At 43.0% G+C, this 16,048-nt stretch overlaps 1 protein-coding gene across 1 annotated transcript in view; it reads left to right on the top strand.

The window, feature by feature from the left end:
- FBXL7 (F-box and leucine rich repeat protein 7) overlaps window positions 1–15,552 on the top strand; it is a 196,483-nt gene extending 180,931 nt beyond the window's left edge. The window contains exons 3-4 of the mRNA XM_055705667.1: window positions 7,011–7,622; window positions 12,471–15,552. Coding sequence (XP_055561642.1) covers window positions 7,011–7,622; window positions 12,471–13,207 — 1,349 coding nt within the window. The 3' untranslated portion in view covers window positions 13,208–15,552. The remainder of the gene's footprint in view (window positions 1–7,010; window positions 7,623–12,470) is intronic.
- Window positions 15,553–16,048: the final 496 nt, after the last annotated feature.

The raw sequence follows: 16,048 nt of genomic DNA, 5'->3' as shown, positions 1-16,048 counted from the left end.
AGATCAGGTCTCCAAATGTACGTGGAGGAGTTTATAGACTCGAGAAAACTGGAGCTCAGCATCACAGGGAAGTTACACCAGTATAATCTAAGGTGTAAAATGTCACACAGAAACTAGTATGAAATGGCTTCAAATTTAAGTTAACATATCCCTCTTCCACATGGCCTTGTAACAGTGCCTCTAGTCTTGTACAATAGGTGCAATCTTTTATTACATTCTATGGGAGGTTTTTTAAAAACTATAAAAGTTTATTTTAAGTTCTGTGGAACTGTTCCTTTCAGGAGCATGTGGATGCGATTACTTCATGAGCTCCAAGGCCGCTCATTCTTATACTGAAAAATAGAGCTTTGTTGCAGGTCTTTGCTCTCAAAAAGAGAATTGCACAACCTGCAAGATCTCACAGGATAAGAAATAAGTTTTCATGTCTGACAGATTTTTTTTGTGCCTTTGGCCTTACTTTTCAATCCAATCTTCTGTGCTGGTAAGAATTAATTGTCTGGGAGAGGGAAATACAGCTGTAATCTGTCTCAGGTTTATTTAGAATTTTGCATGTCTATTTTGAAAACAAGCTAGTGAAATATGGACTAAAAGAGATCATCATAAGATGGCCGCTGAAGGGCAATAGTATATTGTGTAGTTATCACTGAGTATTTGCCAGCTGGGCTGCTGTTTCAGGAAGGACCCTTGAGCGACCTGCCCTGCTATACCTTACCGTATTCATTAATAGGATGTTGGGCTTCCCATCCCTCTCCAGAAGCCATCTGTTTGAACTGAATTGAGACACAAAGCTACCAATATACAGGGGAATGGGTTAAAATGTATGACACTGAACCTGCAGTGTATTTGGAAAACCGAAAATGAGCACAATTTGAGAAGGTTGCTCAGTACTCAAAATGCTCTCGAAAAAACAGAAGATTAAGGAGAGAGAAAACCTACTACTCTCTAAGGAGACAGGTGTGGGGAAGATGAATAGATTATATAAACATGGATGGAGAAACTAAATTGTCAGGCAGCTGCATGGCATATGGGAAACTGGGCAATACGTTGAATCACATACTGAGCGCATCATCCTTCTGAGACTGTTGAAATCTGGAAGGTTGACAAGTGGTTTTCGTGAAATACAGGTGGGAAGAGCTCCACCTCAGCTGCTGCGGGTGAGGTGCAGTTGTGTGTGGTGCTCAGTCCAGAGCATTGTGTTTTAAGAGAAACACACAGAGACTGGAGAAAATTTAAAGGAAAAACTAGGAGCAACTGTGAATATTAATACTGTGACTAGGAAGATAGGGCTGAGGTTTGAGCAACTGCATGTGAGAAATCCTTGGAGGAAAGGTGGAAACCTCTTGTTCTTTGCAACCACTAGGAGAAGGGTAAGAAACGGCTTCTTGTATGAGATGGGCAGGAGGAAAAACTTGGAAACTCGATATGGTGACAGCACTGGAACAGGCACCTCAGTGAGCTGAGTAATAGCTGTCCCTGGAAATTAAGAACAGGGCAGACGTGCACATCGGAGATGGTTTAAGTGTACTTGGTGTACTTGGAGAGAGACAAGAGAGCTCCTCTAACTCTGTTTCTCATTCTGTAGGTTCTTGACTGTAATAGGATGCAAAATCACGTAGGTATCTCCACTGAGCAACCCTTTCCCTATGGTATACTTGACTGCTGCAACCCCGCGGACATTTGCACAGTGAGCTTCGTTTCAGCTGCCTCTTCACTGTCACAGGCTTTCTGATTCCTCCCAACCTCCTGGAGCTGGAAGGAACCAAGGTCCATAGTGTAACTTAGCCTGAGAGAAGTGACTGAGGATGTTTGCAATGTGGAAGACACACTCTTTTGTAGGTGTTACTTTTTCTGGGACTTGGTCTGTGCCCAGGGGCTTAGAAAGCAAATGGCCCTGTTGTAGCCTGCTGTCCTAGCTAACTCTTTTTCCCAATCTCCTCTAAAGGCACACAGCCATATTTGACACGTCTGTCAAATTCACAGGTCTCTCCTTGAATCGGCCTGCAACGTGCCCCTTGCAGGAGCCGGTCAGCTGTTTCTATTCCCCTTTGCACCACAGACTGTAGCTGCTACAACCATAAAGCTCCCGCTTTCCCTGGTCTCTGTAAAAGAAGTACTTCCTTGGCATACGCAAAGCTGATGTTATCTTAGTAAAAATGTGAAGTCTATACCCACATTGCACTCAGTAAAATATGTAATATCTACACAACACTTACTGAAGAGATGCTAAGTACATGTCGTTTCTCTACTATGCATAAATGCTTTTGCACACATCATTTTGCATCTAACTTTTTGACAAAAATAACAATAGCTTTTTATTTTTCTCAGCTATACTGACTTTTCAGATCCTGGACATAGTTTGGTTTAATTCTTGTCTTAGTTTTGCTAAAAAGCTTAGTGATGACAGCAGATGAACACAAAGAATCCTTTTTAGTTGTCAGATAAGAATCTGAAGTTTGATTGATATTTACCAAAATTTTAATTTTAATTTTGTTAACTTGAGGAGCTCGGTATAGGAATCACTTTAAAAAAGGCACACCTGCAATACCATAGTGAAAGGTGCAGTTGAGTGGAGTTATGCTTTAAGCATGAAAAATGGTTCAGTCTTAAAAAGTACACGCTGGGGTCCAGACATCAAGTGTCCCATGTCAGCGTGCGTCACTGGACTAACAAAAATACAGCATTGTTTTCTCTCTCTAGTTCTGAAATCAGAGACTGCATTTTGTTTTCAATGTTAGAAGGAGCAGAGACTAGGTCTTGGTTTAAGTCATATATATTTAGAGGCTCTTTTCCCCTAGATGTATGTATGTACGTATTGGGAAACAAACTGGGGAGGTGGAGGGAATCCGTTGAAATAAACCAGATTCCTAATGGAATAAAACTCCTTGCAGTGCATTTTCTCCCTCTGTGTCAGCTTTTATAGTTCTGTTTCTGGCACGCATCTTTTGAGATTTCTTTAAAGATTGTTAAGAAATTTTCTCTTACATCAACAAACAATTTTCAGAGCCTAAGCAAAGCTTTAACAAAAAGCATCTTGCACAGAAGATTAGTAACCAGGGAGGCAAAGGGGCAAAAAAAGGTTGTAGGGAGGGAAGCACAGGGCTACTTTGTAATTTGGTTTTTGCTTTCTGAGATCACCAAAATGCAAAGCTGCATTTCAAGCTCGTAAACAATTGGAGTTTTTTTCAGGAAAAGAAATGCTTGTATAGGGCATGTGCGTGTAAAGAGGTGTATTGAGAACTGTGAGCAGTAACTTAGTTTGCACTTGCAGGGTTGCGTTTATTAATGTCATGCTGTCATTAAGTTGCCCTGTCTCAGACTGACAGCCTGTTAGCTAGTGCTCAGTGAATGGTGAAGAACAAAATTTGAAGAGAACCCTTAGAGCTTCAGATAGTGCTATAGGAAACCCCTCCCAACAATGCTTGAAAAGCCTGGAAAATGTACAGTAGACCAAGCGTTTTGCTGAAGCTTTAAATGCTAGCAAAAAGCTTTCCAAGTTTTTACTGGCAAAAAGCTCCTGGACTCACCTGCTTTTTTTTTTTTTTTTTTTTTCCTTTCCCCTTAGGGGTGTACAACGAACAGTAAGCAGGAATACCTCTGTACAGAGTTCAGCTGAGCTACCAGCAGAATTCCTGACTGAGAGCATATTGCATTACAGGCTCAGCAGACCAGTAATGCTCTCTCGACTCTCTTGTTTAAACATAATGACAACACTACAGTCTTTTTCCAAAATACTTTGGGGTGGGGAGACAGGGTGCCTGCATGTGTGTATGTATGTGTCTGTCTGGAAGTCTATGCCCCGAAGGTGGAGGGAACAAGCTTCACATGATGCACCTTCAGGACTGAAGGTAAAGGAAATACAGGATGCACATCTGGAACTGCTATAGTAATGACAGAATTAAGACAGCAAGAAACAAGCACGGAACATACCCATAAAACAGAAGGTCAAAGCTTTTTTAGCTTTGGTTCGAAGTTAAAAACCACATTTTGGTAATTCATTATGCACCCAGAATGTCTAATGAATTGATCATTCACACAGTGCCCAGGAGTGAAGAAGGAATGCCACTTTTGAACCAAAAGGATTGGAGATCAGCCATATTAGCTGGGTGTTTTGATCACCAGGGAAAGGGAGGAGAATCATGGAGTACTACATGCTTTTTTATACTTAAGCAGGAATGAAAAGTAGGGAAGAATGTAACCCTGCAGAGATTTTTAGGTGTTTTCAACAATAGCTGACTAAAAATGTACATTTTCAAACTATGCTGGGACATTGTCTTACAGGAGGTAATCATTCCCACAGTACTAAAAATTGTTTGTAGCAGATGTTAAAAAATCAAACTTTTTTGCTTTTTAGTTCCATCTATTTTGCAGTGTAGAAACAAGTGTTTGTTCTGTGGGGTTTATTTATATAATTTTGTTTTCACTTTTTGTGCTGGTTCATGTAAAAAACCAAACAAAACCCAACCAAACAAAAAGCCCAAAGCAAATTAAAATGTAGAAGGAGAGAAACTCACAATACCAAATACATGTGGTAGTGGAAGGTGTATCCAGCATTTGAAAAAAATGTGTATTCTCTCCTATTAGAAGCATCCTTGTCCTAAAATCTCAAGAAAAGAGCGAAAAGTAAAGGCTTCAAGTCTGGCACATCTTCTGCACATAGCTTCGGGCACTGTCATTGCTTTTGGCAGCAATGCGAGGGAGGTCAAACACACAGTAAGTCTTTACAGAAATTAATCTAGAGGACTGTTGCCTAAGTGGTCTGTGGAGACAGTGCTGGTCTGCAGAAGCCTGGTTGCTGGTGGTGTTTTGGCTTTTTTCTCCTCAGCTGTAAATCTCATTTTTAAGATACCAGAGTATACCAGACTCTTTCCAAATAACACTGCTCGATGCAATTATTTGCAATAGCTGCCAGCGCAGGTATTAGGAGGTCTCAAAGGAGAGCAGAGTGTCTGCAAAACCCACTCTGCATTAAGATACAGTTCTTGCTCAAAAATACACAAATCCCTGGGTTAGGTCCACATAGCCATAGCATAGACTCAGAAGCCTTGAAGAAAGTGTTTTGCTGTCACTTGCTGAAATACTGAGTTTCTGCCTAAGTAAAACAAGATACAGAAGAAGAAGGGGGAAGGAGCTGGGCAGTGTACGTTTTTCCTTCACAGTGTGAGGTGATGATTTTGATCTCTCTGCAACTGAACTAGGGGATCTTGGGCAAGCTGCTGGACTTTGTGTTTTGGGTTCTTCAGCTGAATAGTTGTGCGTCTCTCCCTTGCAGGTGAAAATGCAGGCTCATGACATTTCACATGGTGAAAATGCAGGCTCATGGCTGCTACTGTTGTAGGTAGTGAGATCAGAGCATGCCTGTGTTGGGCCAAGTAAAAGTTTGATGGGGAGATTAATGTGTAATACACTGATCAAATTCATCTAAAATGTACTTAATATAAAAACTCTGCCTAAATGCAGATTTGGGCTGGTTTGTTTAACGCATTTCTGGCTCTACCCTGCTTAGCGCATGTCTATATTCTCACAGTCACACAGTTGCGGAGTCAGTGTTACTTAAGGAGGCAGCTTTGCACACTTTCCTGAAATGTCTGAACACTGAAGTGATAGCAGATAATGTGATGTGGAGGAAAGTTTGGTGCTCTAAAACTATTTTTCTTACTCCATTCATGATATTTGTTATTCCACAGGGAACTAAATTGTGGTTCCTGTATTCATCTGTGGATGGTGCTTTCCTCCATAAAGAATTTCTGTTGAGATCAGTACTGAGCTGTCAGAGGTGGAAGGAGTGAGCTCAGCAGCAGCATTCATCTCTCATACACTGGTTGCATCTTGTGTAGCATACTGCTGAAATATCTCAGAGTCTCTAAGTTTATAGCCCATGGCAACTGCTTGACTATCAGAATTATATTCTAGTTTTCTTCCAGTCTTCTGCTTGCTTTGCTTGAAGAGATGGGAACAGTAGAAATTACTTGTAGGCAATGATGTCAGCACAGAGGGAAAAGAGTTGAAATAATCTTACAGCAAAGGCAACCTCTCTTAGTAGCAGAGGCCCTTTATTTTTGTGCCTGCTTTTTGCCAGTGAAGTGAAATAAGGAAGGTACAGAAGTAGCAAATTGTAGGGGAGAGGTATTTTTGGGTTGACTGCTTCCAGTGTGACCGTTAGCCCTAGCAAAAAGAGCAGTAAGTGCTGTGCAATAGCTCTGTAACAAGTTTCCAGGCATGCTCTTTCTTTGCCACTTACTTTCCTGGGCTTGTTTTTTCAAAACTGGAGTTCACTTTGGTCTGTTGGAACGAAGTGCTTTCTGCATGCACGTGAAGAGGCACAGCCAACCCCCCTTTGAGAGCTAGTCACTGGGCTCTCGGTTGAAGTGCTGAGCCCCCATTTGCATGAATGAAAAATGAACTTCTTTAGTAGCACAATGAAAGTAAGTGTACAGGGTTGCGCTTTTCCCATCTGCCCAGGTCTGGTGAAGGAGGCAGCATTTGCCTTGTGAGCTCTTCTTTGGCCTCCTGCTGAATGGCTGAAGGAGCTGAGATGCAAAAGACCACGGTATTCCTCCCCTAACAGCTCACAGCTCCCTAGGTGGTGCCAAGGTTATGGGCAGTTACTCTGTCAAAAAAAAAGCCTGTGATTCAAATGTACTTGGTTTTTTGCAGTGTTTAGTTGAGAGTGTAAAGAATTAAAATCCCTTGACTTCCACTGCTGTCTCCTTTTCATTACAGGGCTCAGAGCTGCAGCCCCTCCTTTGCTAGTTTGGCTTTGACAGTGCGGCTAGGGGCACATCTCTGTCATGTACCCAATGCTAAGGTGAACAGTGTTTTCAAAGTATGCGCTACGATGGATTTTGAAATATGTGTTTCCTCACTCAACTGGTAAAAAATGACCGCTTAAGCCCCAACAAACCCTGAAGCCCATCATGCTCCATTAACAAATGGGCTAGCAGGGTGCTGTGCTGTGCAGAGGGCTCTGCATCTGCGCACCGCTTACTGAAATCATGTGTTTTGTCTTCCAGACTCCGACCTGAGCATGCGGACGCTCAGCACACCCAGTCCAGCATTAATATTTCCACCAAATTCCCCTGGCTTCCAGAATGGCAGAGGGTCATCAACATCTTCGTCCTCAGTCACTGGGGAGACTGTTGCCATGGTCCACTCGCCGCCTCCAACCCGTCTCACTCATCCTCTCATCCGGCTGGCGTCCAAGCACCAGAAGGAACAAGCCAACATCGACCGGTTGCCCGACCACTCCATGATCCAGATATTCTCCTTCCTGCCCACCAACCAGCTGTGCCGCTGTGCCCGTGTGTGCCGCCGCTGGTATAATCTTGCCTGGGACCCCCGACTTTGGAGGACTATTCGCCTGACCGGCGAGACAATCAACGTAGACAGGGCTCTTAAAGTGCTGACCCGGAGGCTTTGTCAGGATACACCCAACGTATGTCTCATGTTGGAGACGGTAATTGTTAGTGGCTGCAGGCGGCTCACAGACAGAGGACTCTACACCATTGCCCAGTGCTGTCCAGAACTGAGGAGGCTGGAGGTGTCTGGCTGTTACAACATCTCCAATGAGGCGGTCTTTGATGTTGTGTCACTGTGCCCAAACCTGGAACACCTGGATGTGTCAGGTAACAGGAAATATTTCAATACGGATGCCTCTGATCCTAAAAGCCTCATGCCTGTCAACCCCCTCACCCCACAACTGCACGCTTTCCCTTTCTGTGTTGTCTTTCCAAGTGGGAATGCCAGTATCCTATAACGCAGTGCTGGTGAGACAGGCACTGCTAGAATCTCAACGCCCCAAATGCCAGCAGCACGTCTGGAGTGGCCAGTCCTCTTCCAATGGAGACGAGCTACCAGGGGTGGCCCGTTCAGATAGCACCAGTACTTTTCATAGATTTTTGCACAAAGCACCCTTATAAGGGCCCATGTTGCAATCAATGCTGTGGTGAAGGCTAGTTACTTCAGCAAATTTTTTTTTATCTTTTTCATGTATATAAGTATGTAAGTTATATGGACATTATGTATATAATTTACATAACTGTAATATGATAACTGACTTGAGGAGGAGCTCAGAGTCAGTGCTAGGCTTCAGGCTGGGTTATAAAGATCAATTTTCATCCCTAGCTAAACTTCAAGGTCCCCTTGTTTCCATTGCTATTTTAATGAGACTTAGCTAGCTTGGACTTTTTTTATTTTTTTTTAATAGTGTATATATTTGCTTAGTGGCTTTCTGCTTTTCCTTTCACCCAGTTACAATGTATCACTGCAGCTGTTTAGATCAGCAGAAATGTTTTAGACAATTTTCCTCCGTTGCACTGGGGAAACAAGGTATTTTTTCCCCAAGGTCAGCCACGAAGAATTTCCTCACTGCAAATAAGTTGGCACTTAATGGAAAGGATATAGCCAAGCAAAGCACTGAAGTAAATTTGATGTTCGATACTTAGTTTGTGATCTCATTTGTTATCAGTCTAATGTTGTTATTAATCAGCTGGACCAGATTTGCCATTGCAGAGGTACTAATGGCAACAAGCAAGATGAAGAGGGGATAGGAAGCAATACTTTCAAGTCACTGGTACCCACATAAAGCAATTTTTCCAAGTCTGCCTATCTGGTGCACACTGATTTGCTTTCATTTTTCTACGCATTTTTTTTTTTTTTTTTTTTTTTTTTTTTTACTGATTTATCCAACTCTTTTACCTAATATTCCTAGCATGGCAGAACGTCATGAAAGGCATCAAAGCAAATAGCCACAAATCGGAATTACTCACTTTTTGTGATTGCTCTCTGAAACCGCCAGGTGATAAGGAGTCTCTGCAGGACTCCATGGGAGTCCTATCCCATGGAGTCTTATTCGCAATGACCTTGCATATGAATTACTTATTGTCAGTACACACTGACGTTAGTTTGAGATTGCTAACCACACATTCAGGTTGAAGCATCTGCAACACCAGGAGAAAATGTATATGCCTGTGTGGTTCAGACCTAGAGCTACGTACCACTTTGAAGGCTGGCTGTATCCCTGGCATATTTATGCTTTTCTTATTACACCCTCTAGGACTGTAGGGAGAGTTAAGTGGCTCAAGTATCCTGGTCCTGGAGACACAGGACAAACAGAATTGCTGAGCAGAGGGTGAACTGCCTTGGCATGCCAGTCTGTTAGCTGACACCCTGAGTGCACCTGGGGGCTTGTAGGTGGTTGAAAATACTTTGGTCCACAGCTCCTACTGACAGATATGCTATAGACCAAAGGTGACGTTTTCAAAAACAGGGAAAATGAATAGATGATACCAAGTCTGGAAATAGGTTCTTCATTTGTGGTTTCCCCAAGCCTGTTACTTTCAGACCTAGAAGATGGTGTCTGTCCCTAAGAGCTCATCAGTTTGGTCCAAAGTGTGTAGAGGGCAAGGAAAATAGCCATCGTCCTTGAATTTGTCCTAGCAGCAGGACAGGAAAGTAATATTAATCTCACATTTTTCTAAGTTGTCCTTTCATTTGGAGCTGGCAAGGGGAAAATCCTGGTTTTGAACATGCTCAGAAGTTGGGGTTTTTGCGTTCAAACATGGTTTTTGCTGCATGTGCCTGCATATGAAATAAGGATAATTAATCTCCGAGGTCTTGCTTTTAATCCAATTTTTTCATTCTGGTGTGGTTAATTTTGGAGGATGTTTTGGAAGTAGGGTTCCATTTTCCTCTTCTTCCTTCTGGAGTAAGAAGGACAAGGCTTGCACGTACACACTCAAGCAGTTCTCAGGAATGAAGTGGTTCACTGGTTTGGTTTCATACCGAGCAAGAGAAGTTGGGTAGAAGTGCTGGGGGATGACACTATGCTTGTAGCTAGTTAATTAAAACCCACTTCACAGTTGTATATTTATTTGAATCCCTCTCCCTCTTGGATGGTTACTTGGCAGCAATAACGTACCAAAATCTTTAATGTCAAAACCAGATGTTGATATTAACTTTAAGCGTTTTCCACAATGTAAGTTCTGTCACTGCGAGCATCCGCTTTGTGGGCAGGTCTGAGATATCTCTAGAATTTGGTTGAGGTTGACTGCAAGTTGTTATCTAACACGTTAGCCAACATTTTTTTCAATTTGTTTGGAAGTTTCTCCTCCCTTTTAAATATCAGTTATACTTACTTATGGAAAATCCTTTTACAAGATAGTTGTTTTTACATTTTTTTATTATTTAGGACAAAAAAAAATTGTTGCAGACCCAGGAACCTGTCATTTTGCCTAAAAATCAGGCAGCGCTATATCAACATGGACTTTTTTGTCTGGTGAAACCATTTTGAATATCCTTCCCATTAAATATTTTACAGTGTAGCCAAAGTAACTAGAAAAGGCGATGCTGAGCTTGTCAAAACAGGGATCACACGCTGATCTACGTGACTCCAACCCTGCTGTGAGCCTTCTGACCCACTCATTTTACAACTGTGATCATTAAAGTGTTCTCCCTTCTTGGATCCTCAGCAGACAGAACATTCTCCTTGGCCTCATGAACCCTTCCTTCTCACTTAGCCAGATTTTGAAATTGAATTCTGGTCAGCATGTAAAATATCCAAACCGACTCCTTAACCCAGCAACCTCCTCAGGCAAATGCAATAGCGACAGCTATGTCAGGTCCAGCAGACCTCTGCCTAGGTGCCAGATTCTTCTGTGCAAACCCAGCTCGAGGAATGGGGAGTCCTACGGTGCATTTTGTATTGCCTACTCCAAAGAATATATGGGAAGTGAAATTTTGACACCATTAGTATTGTACTGCTTCTCTTTAGAAAAAAAATCACTTATTAAGCGTGTATGTAGTACTTATTCAAAGGCAAACATATTTCCAAAGATTGTACCGTCACATAGACAGATCTACAGCACAGTCTGAAGAGGAAATAGTAGCATTCAGTTTTAAGCAGATGTTGTTCGTTGAACAAAGTGCTTTGCTTGAAGGTCCCAGAGCTTCTGCATGACCTGTGGACGATTTGTCTATTCCACTGTGTGAGGCCTAAGGTAAAAAGTACAACTCTTCAAATAAATGTGAAGCCTAAATTAAAGATCCAGCTGGAAATTCGAATGATAAATGTAGAAATCAAATTGCAAGTGGCAAAATGGTTCAAGTCCATATCCCATGCTTCTTACAGCATTTGTGTGAGCTCACTGGATTATGTCAAGGGTTTTTTTTCCTTGTTCTTAAGAATGGAAGCATAATCATACCTTCCATTACAACTCTGAATGAGAACCTGTTATACCAAGTGGTACGGGTTTGGGTCATTCAAGCTTTTGAGGTGGTCTCCATATGTTGTCATGCTCCTTACTTCCAGACTACAGGATTTCTGCAGCATTTCTGATACATGGAGCTCTAAGGTCATTATCCTAACTTTTCTGGCTTTTCATGGGTCACTTCATCCCTGTTGGCCAGTGTTTCAGCAAAACAGAAAGCTCTTTTTATCCCTACCTGAGGCCATGTCTTCAGGCATAAGCTGCAGAATTTGTCTGAGTGGCATTTACAGCTGAAACTGTTGGGTCTTGATCACTAACAGGTAGACCTTCCCTTCTGCCTTGCAGCTGTTTGTAGCTATGCTAATGCAATGTGCCCAGCTGAACCTGGCACAGATAAGAATTTCCCTTCAGGAACCTGAGACTGCCAGTTTGCAGTGCAGCAGAAATAGCAATTTCCGAAAAAACCCTTTCCTTCACCACCGTGCACAGAGTGGAGGTTAAAAATGGTGGAAGTCTGTGAGCATGTTTTTCCCTTTAACTTAGCTCTTTTACCTTTCCGTGCAAGATCTGGTGTTTCTTCTCTAGTCTAGTTACCTCATTCATGCCAGACATCTGCACTTGAAACAGTCCTTTTCTGCATCTGCCCATGTCCTCCCATGCCCTTCCAGTTCTTGGCTCCTGCTGATTCTCCCCATTCTCCTTAGGTTATCCGAATCTCCACCCTCTGCAAGCACATAGTCTTGCCATAGTATTGCATCCTTCCCACATTGCAGGCTTGGGGCTGGATTCACATCTGCTCTCCAAATGCTTTCTGGAGGGTGGGTGGGTTTTGTCTTTTTTGTAATGAGTTGGATGCGGAAAGAGCCTCTGATGTTGGTTTGCAAGCTCAGCCAGTCAGCAATGAGACTGCCTCTGATCAAAAAGCTGCCATTTTCTCAGATTGTCACTGGGTTTATATTGCAGTAACAGATCACAGACTGTCCCTAGATAAACCTAGGACCATCATTTTACATTTAGGATACAGACAAAACTGGTCTGTCACTTGGCTGATGCTCGAAATCCCAAAGCAACCTCACTGACTCCAGTGGAGTTTGTTATTTCCTCTGGGGTACAGACACAGGACAGCAAATCCAGACTAGTCAATCAGGATGGTTCTGCTTTTACAACAGGAAGATATCTTCATCGTGCAATTTCATGCTCATCTTTGTGGTCTTGCTGTGTGATTTGATTTTACTGCTTGCTTAAATTCACTGTTTTTCCACTTAGGATGCTCCAAAGTAACGTGCATCAGTTTGACTCGCGAAGCCTCCATCAAGCTGTCTCCCTTACATGGGAAACAAATCTCCATTCGCTACTTGGACATGACAGACTGCTTCGTCCTAGAGGACGAAGGACTGCACACCATCGCCGCTCACTGCACTCAACTGACCCACCTGTACCTGCGCCGCTGTGTCCGCATCACCGACGAGGGTCTCCGCTACCTGATGATTTACTGCACGTCCATTAAGGAACTGAGCGTGAGTGACTGTCGCTTTGTCAGTGACTTCGGCATGCGGGAGATTGCCAAGCTGGAGTCGCGCCTCCGATACCTTAGCATCGCTCACTGTGGTCGGATCACAGACGTGGGCATCCGTTACATAGCCAAATACTGCAGCAAGCTGCGCTACCTCAATGCGCGGGGCTGCGAGGGCATCACGGACCACGGTGTGGAGTACCTCGCCAAAAATTGCACAAAACTCAAATCACTAGATATCGGCAAGTGCCCTCTGGTCTCAGACACCGGCCTGGAGTTTCTAGCCCTCAACTGCTTCAACCTGAAGCGCCTGAGCCTGAAATCATGTGAGAGCATCACTGGGCAGGGCTTGCAGATTGTAGCTGCCAACTGTTTTGACCTGCAGATGTTGAATGTGCAGGACTGCGATGTGTCTGTGGATGCTCTGCGATTTGTTAAACGACATTGCAAGCGCTGTATTATAGAGCACACCAACCCCGCCTTCTTCTGAAAGGACACCCACACCTGTCATTACAATGCAGTATTAAAAACACTGATGTATAAACACACACTCCCATATTCAGTAATGCTGTCTTTTCTATAGCTCATGGGAGTCGGCTTTTCTTGTATGTTGTGGGTGGGGGGGGGGGTTCTAGAGGACTATTTTGTTTGCTTTTTGTATGATCACTTGTTAAGGTGCAGTGGGTCTCCATGGAGAAGCTGCCTTAATGCAAAAGCAATGAGCACTCAGCGTCCCCAGTGGGGTGCCATTTCCATAACAGCCGTGATCTTGTCCCAGGCTGCAGTAGCTACCTCCAAAGGAAATAGCACATAATCCCTCCTTTGGAAATGCTACTAAGCTGTGTCAAATACATCTGAATTCCAGCTGTGCTCATGAAGCTGACTATGCAATATGTGTCTGTGTTCCCCAACTTCTTCCAACATGGCTGATAAAGCATCTTGTTTCCAAGTAGTATCTTGGTAGTCATCCATTGTAATCCCTCAGGAAATACTGGGTAATGTTCTTAAACGTACTTGATTGAGGCAGAATAAAACCTGCTGGCCATTGCTGAGCCCTCCGCTGAGTGGCTCTGGAGACTGTGCCCATGCATGGATTCTCTTGGAAAGCCCACCTCTGGGTCACTCAAGCATTATCACTACTTGCCTTCATTTCTAAATCCACCCTCTCCTGCATGTGTCGTACCACCCTCCGGTAGCAGATAGGGACTCCTGGGTCTGATAAGCAGTGACATATTCACCTGAGTGAAGGGAACCAGATGAGATGTCGGTGGTCTGGCAAAGGGAAAACCCAGCAAATGGGCCTGAGAAGCTGCTGTAGTTCCGCAACAAGCTGAGGTAGCACCGTGGTACGCCAGGTACTCTCTGAGGCATTGTGGAGCAGCTTGCACAGGGCAGTCCCGATTGCGGTGCTGTGCAGCTGTCACCAGCAAGTCTGTCTCTGTCCCTCCACTGTACCTCTTCAGCAGCCACGGCACCACTGCAGCTGACATTCCCTGAGCAAACCAGGCGTGTGTGTTGAGGGAAATTCAGTGTGTGCCTTAATACACGTAGAAACCCAACCCTTCTCTGTGGCCTTCCAGTTCAAAGGACAGACGGCTGATCTCATGACTTCAAAGACATTAGCCTGATGTTAGATAACACCCCTGAGGACAGAGGGGCTTAGAGTGTTATTCACATTAGATTTAGATTTTGTGAAACCATGTCTGTGTGTGTTCCCTTAGGCTGGAGGAACAGCTGCTGTTCAAGAAGGAATTGAAACCCCAGCATTGCCCTGTGACACTGGGAGCCCCTGGTACTTTCGTGGTCACTCTTGCTCGTGCAAGAGCAAGAGTGGTTTGGAGGTTTCCCCATCTCATTGCCTCCTTCCCCTGAGCATTTGGTCATTTCATGGTTACTTTCTTCACAATTTTCTGGCAGCCATTTCTCTGCATTTTCTCATGTAATGCTCAGATCTGAAAGCCAGACACGTTAGGGGTGATGATATTTTCAGGCAGGCCCCCTGCGCCTGACTGACAGGTGAATTCATACGTTCAGCTCAAACACTATAAACGTCTCAGTAGAGAACATGAGAAGGGAAGCACCATGTCTGGTTTTCATAAGCAGTAGTTCCATCATCTCCAGACAACACCAATAAAACATTGATATGAAGTGAAAATCCATATGCTCGAGAAAAATACATAACTGCTGAGGAAATACTTGTAGCAATGCTCTCTCAAATTACAAAAAAGTAATGGTTTGGACATGTCCCTGCAGAGGGAACTTGTCCTGCTGCTGCAAAAATTTTTGTAACTTATGTATGTGCCTCCAATTTTCAGTTTCTTAACATACAGGATGTCATCAGCTCTGAATTATAAATCAGATTGTACTAAAGCAGAGGACCTTAGAAAATGAATTTGTCATTGCTACTATTACTGGTCAGTGACTAATAGGGGGTGATACCACCCTTGGCCAGTTAATATCACTTTGATTTTCCTTTCCGTATTTTTAAAATTAGAGATTTTCCTCCAGAAAGTAGTACAGTATATTTTATCCGAGCCAGCTATACTCTCTGTTTATCTTTTATCTCAAAATGGCCCCAAGGATAATTAAATGTTAAGCCCATTCCTGAGGATGGTGGGATTTTGAGCCATTTGCACTCATGAAATATAAGGCCTCATTAGTAACATTTAACTGTTTATTAAAAAAAAAAAAAAAGCTACTTTTCTGGCTATGCTAAATTGAGTGAATAGTGCTACGTGGTTTTTAAGGTTTCTAATGTTTAAATTGGCCTGTACTGTACAAATCTCACTATAAAGCCTTAATTTGCTACCAAGAAATAAAGCAATATATTGGTAACTGACGAGCGTGCATCATCATTTGCACTAATTGATTAACTTCTGGCAAAAAAGGAAAATATTAATTATGTGTAAAACTTTTCTTGAAAGGTAGGTAGGTAAACGAGCACATCAGCCTATCAGGTAGGTGGGTGACTCTATTAAAAAAGGGGGGGAAAAATCGTCACGGATTATGACCTTGATTATTTGTCTCTTTAAAATTTGATTTTGCCTCATGTGGTTCTTCTTCACCCTGAAACAAAATCAGTAACTGGGAGTTTAAGGAAAAGATAAAACAGTATATAAAAAGCCCATGCATAAAAACTTCAGGAGAGCCTCTGTACTGATTTAAAGGCAAGTTAACATATCGGATGTGAAAAGCAAAATGGAACGACTGATATGGTAGAGCACTTACTACAGCAGTGTTGCCTTTTGAATGCTCTAAAGAACCCACTCTGGGGGGCACTCGTGGAAAATTAATAAAGGTAATTTTTCTAAGTCGAACATTTTTAAGTATA

Source organism: Falco cherrug, chromosome 3, assembly GCF_023634085.1.
Source record: "Falco cherrug isolate bFalChe1 chromosome 3, bFalChe1.pri, whole genome shotgun sequence".
Taxonomy (NCBI): Eukaryota; Metazoa; Chordata; class Aves; order Falconiformes; family Falconidae; genus Falco; species Falco cherrug.
Note: the sequence above shows the minus strand (reverse complement) of the source record. Positions and strands in the feature narration are given on the sequence as shown.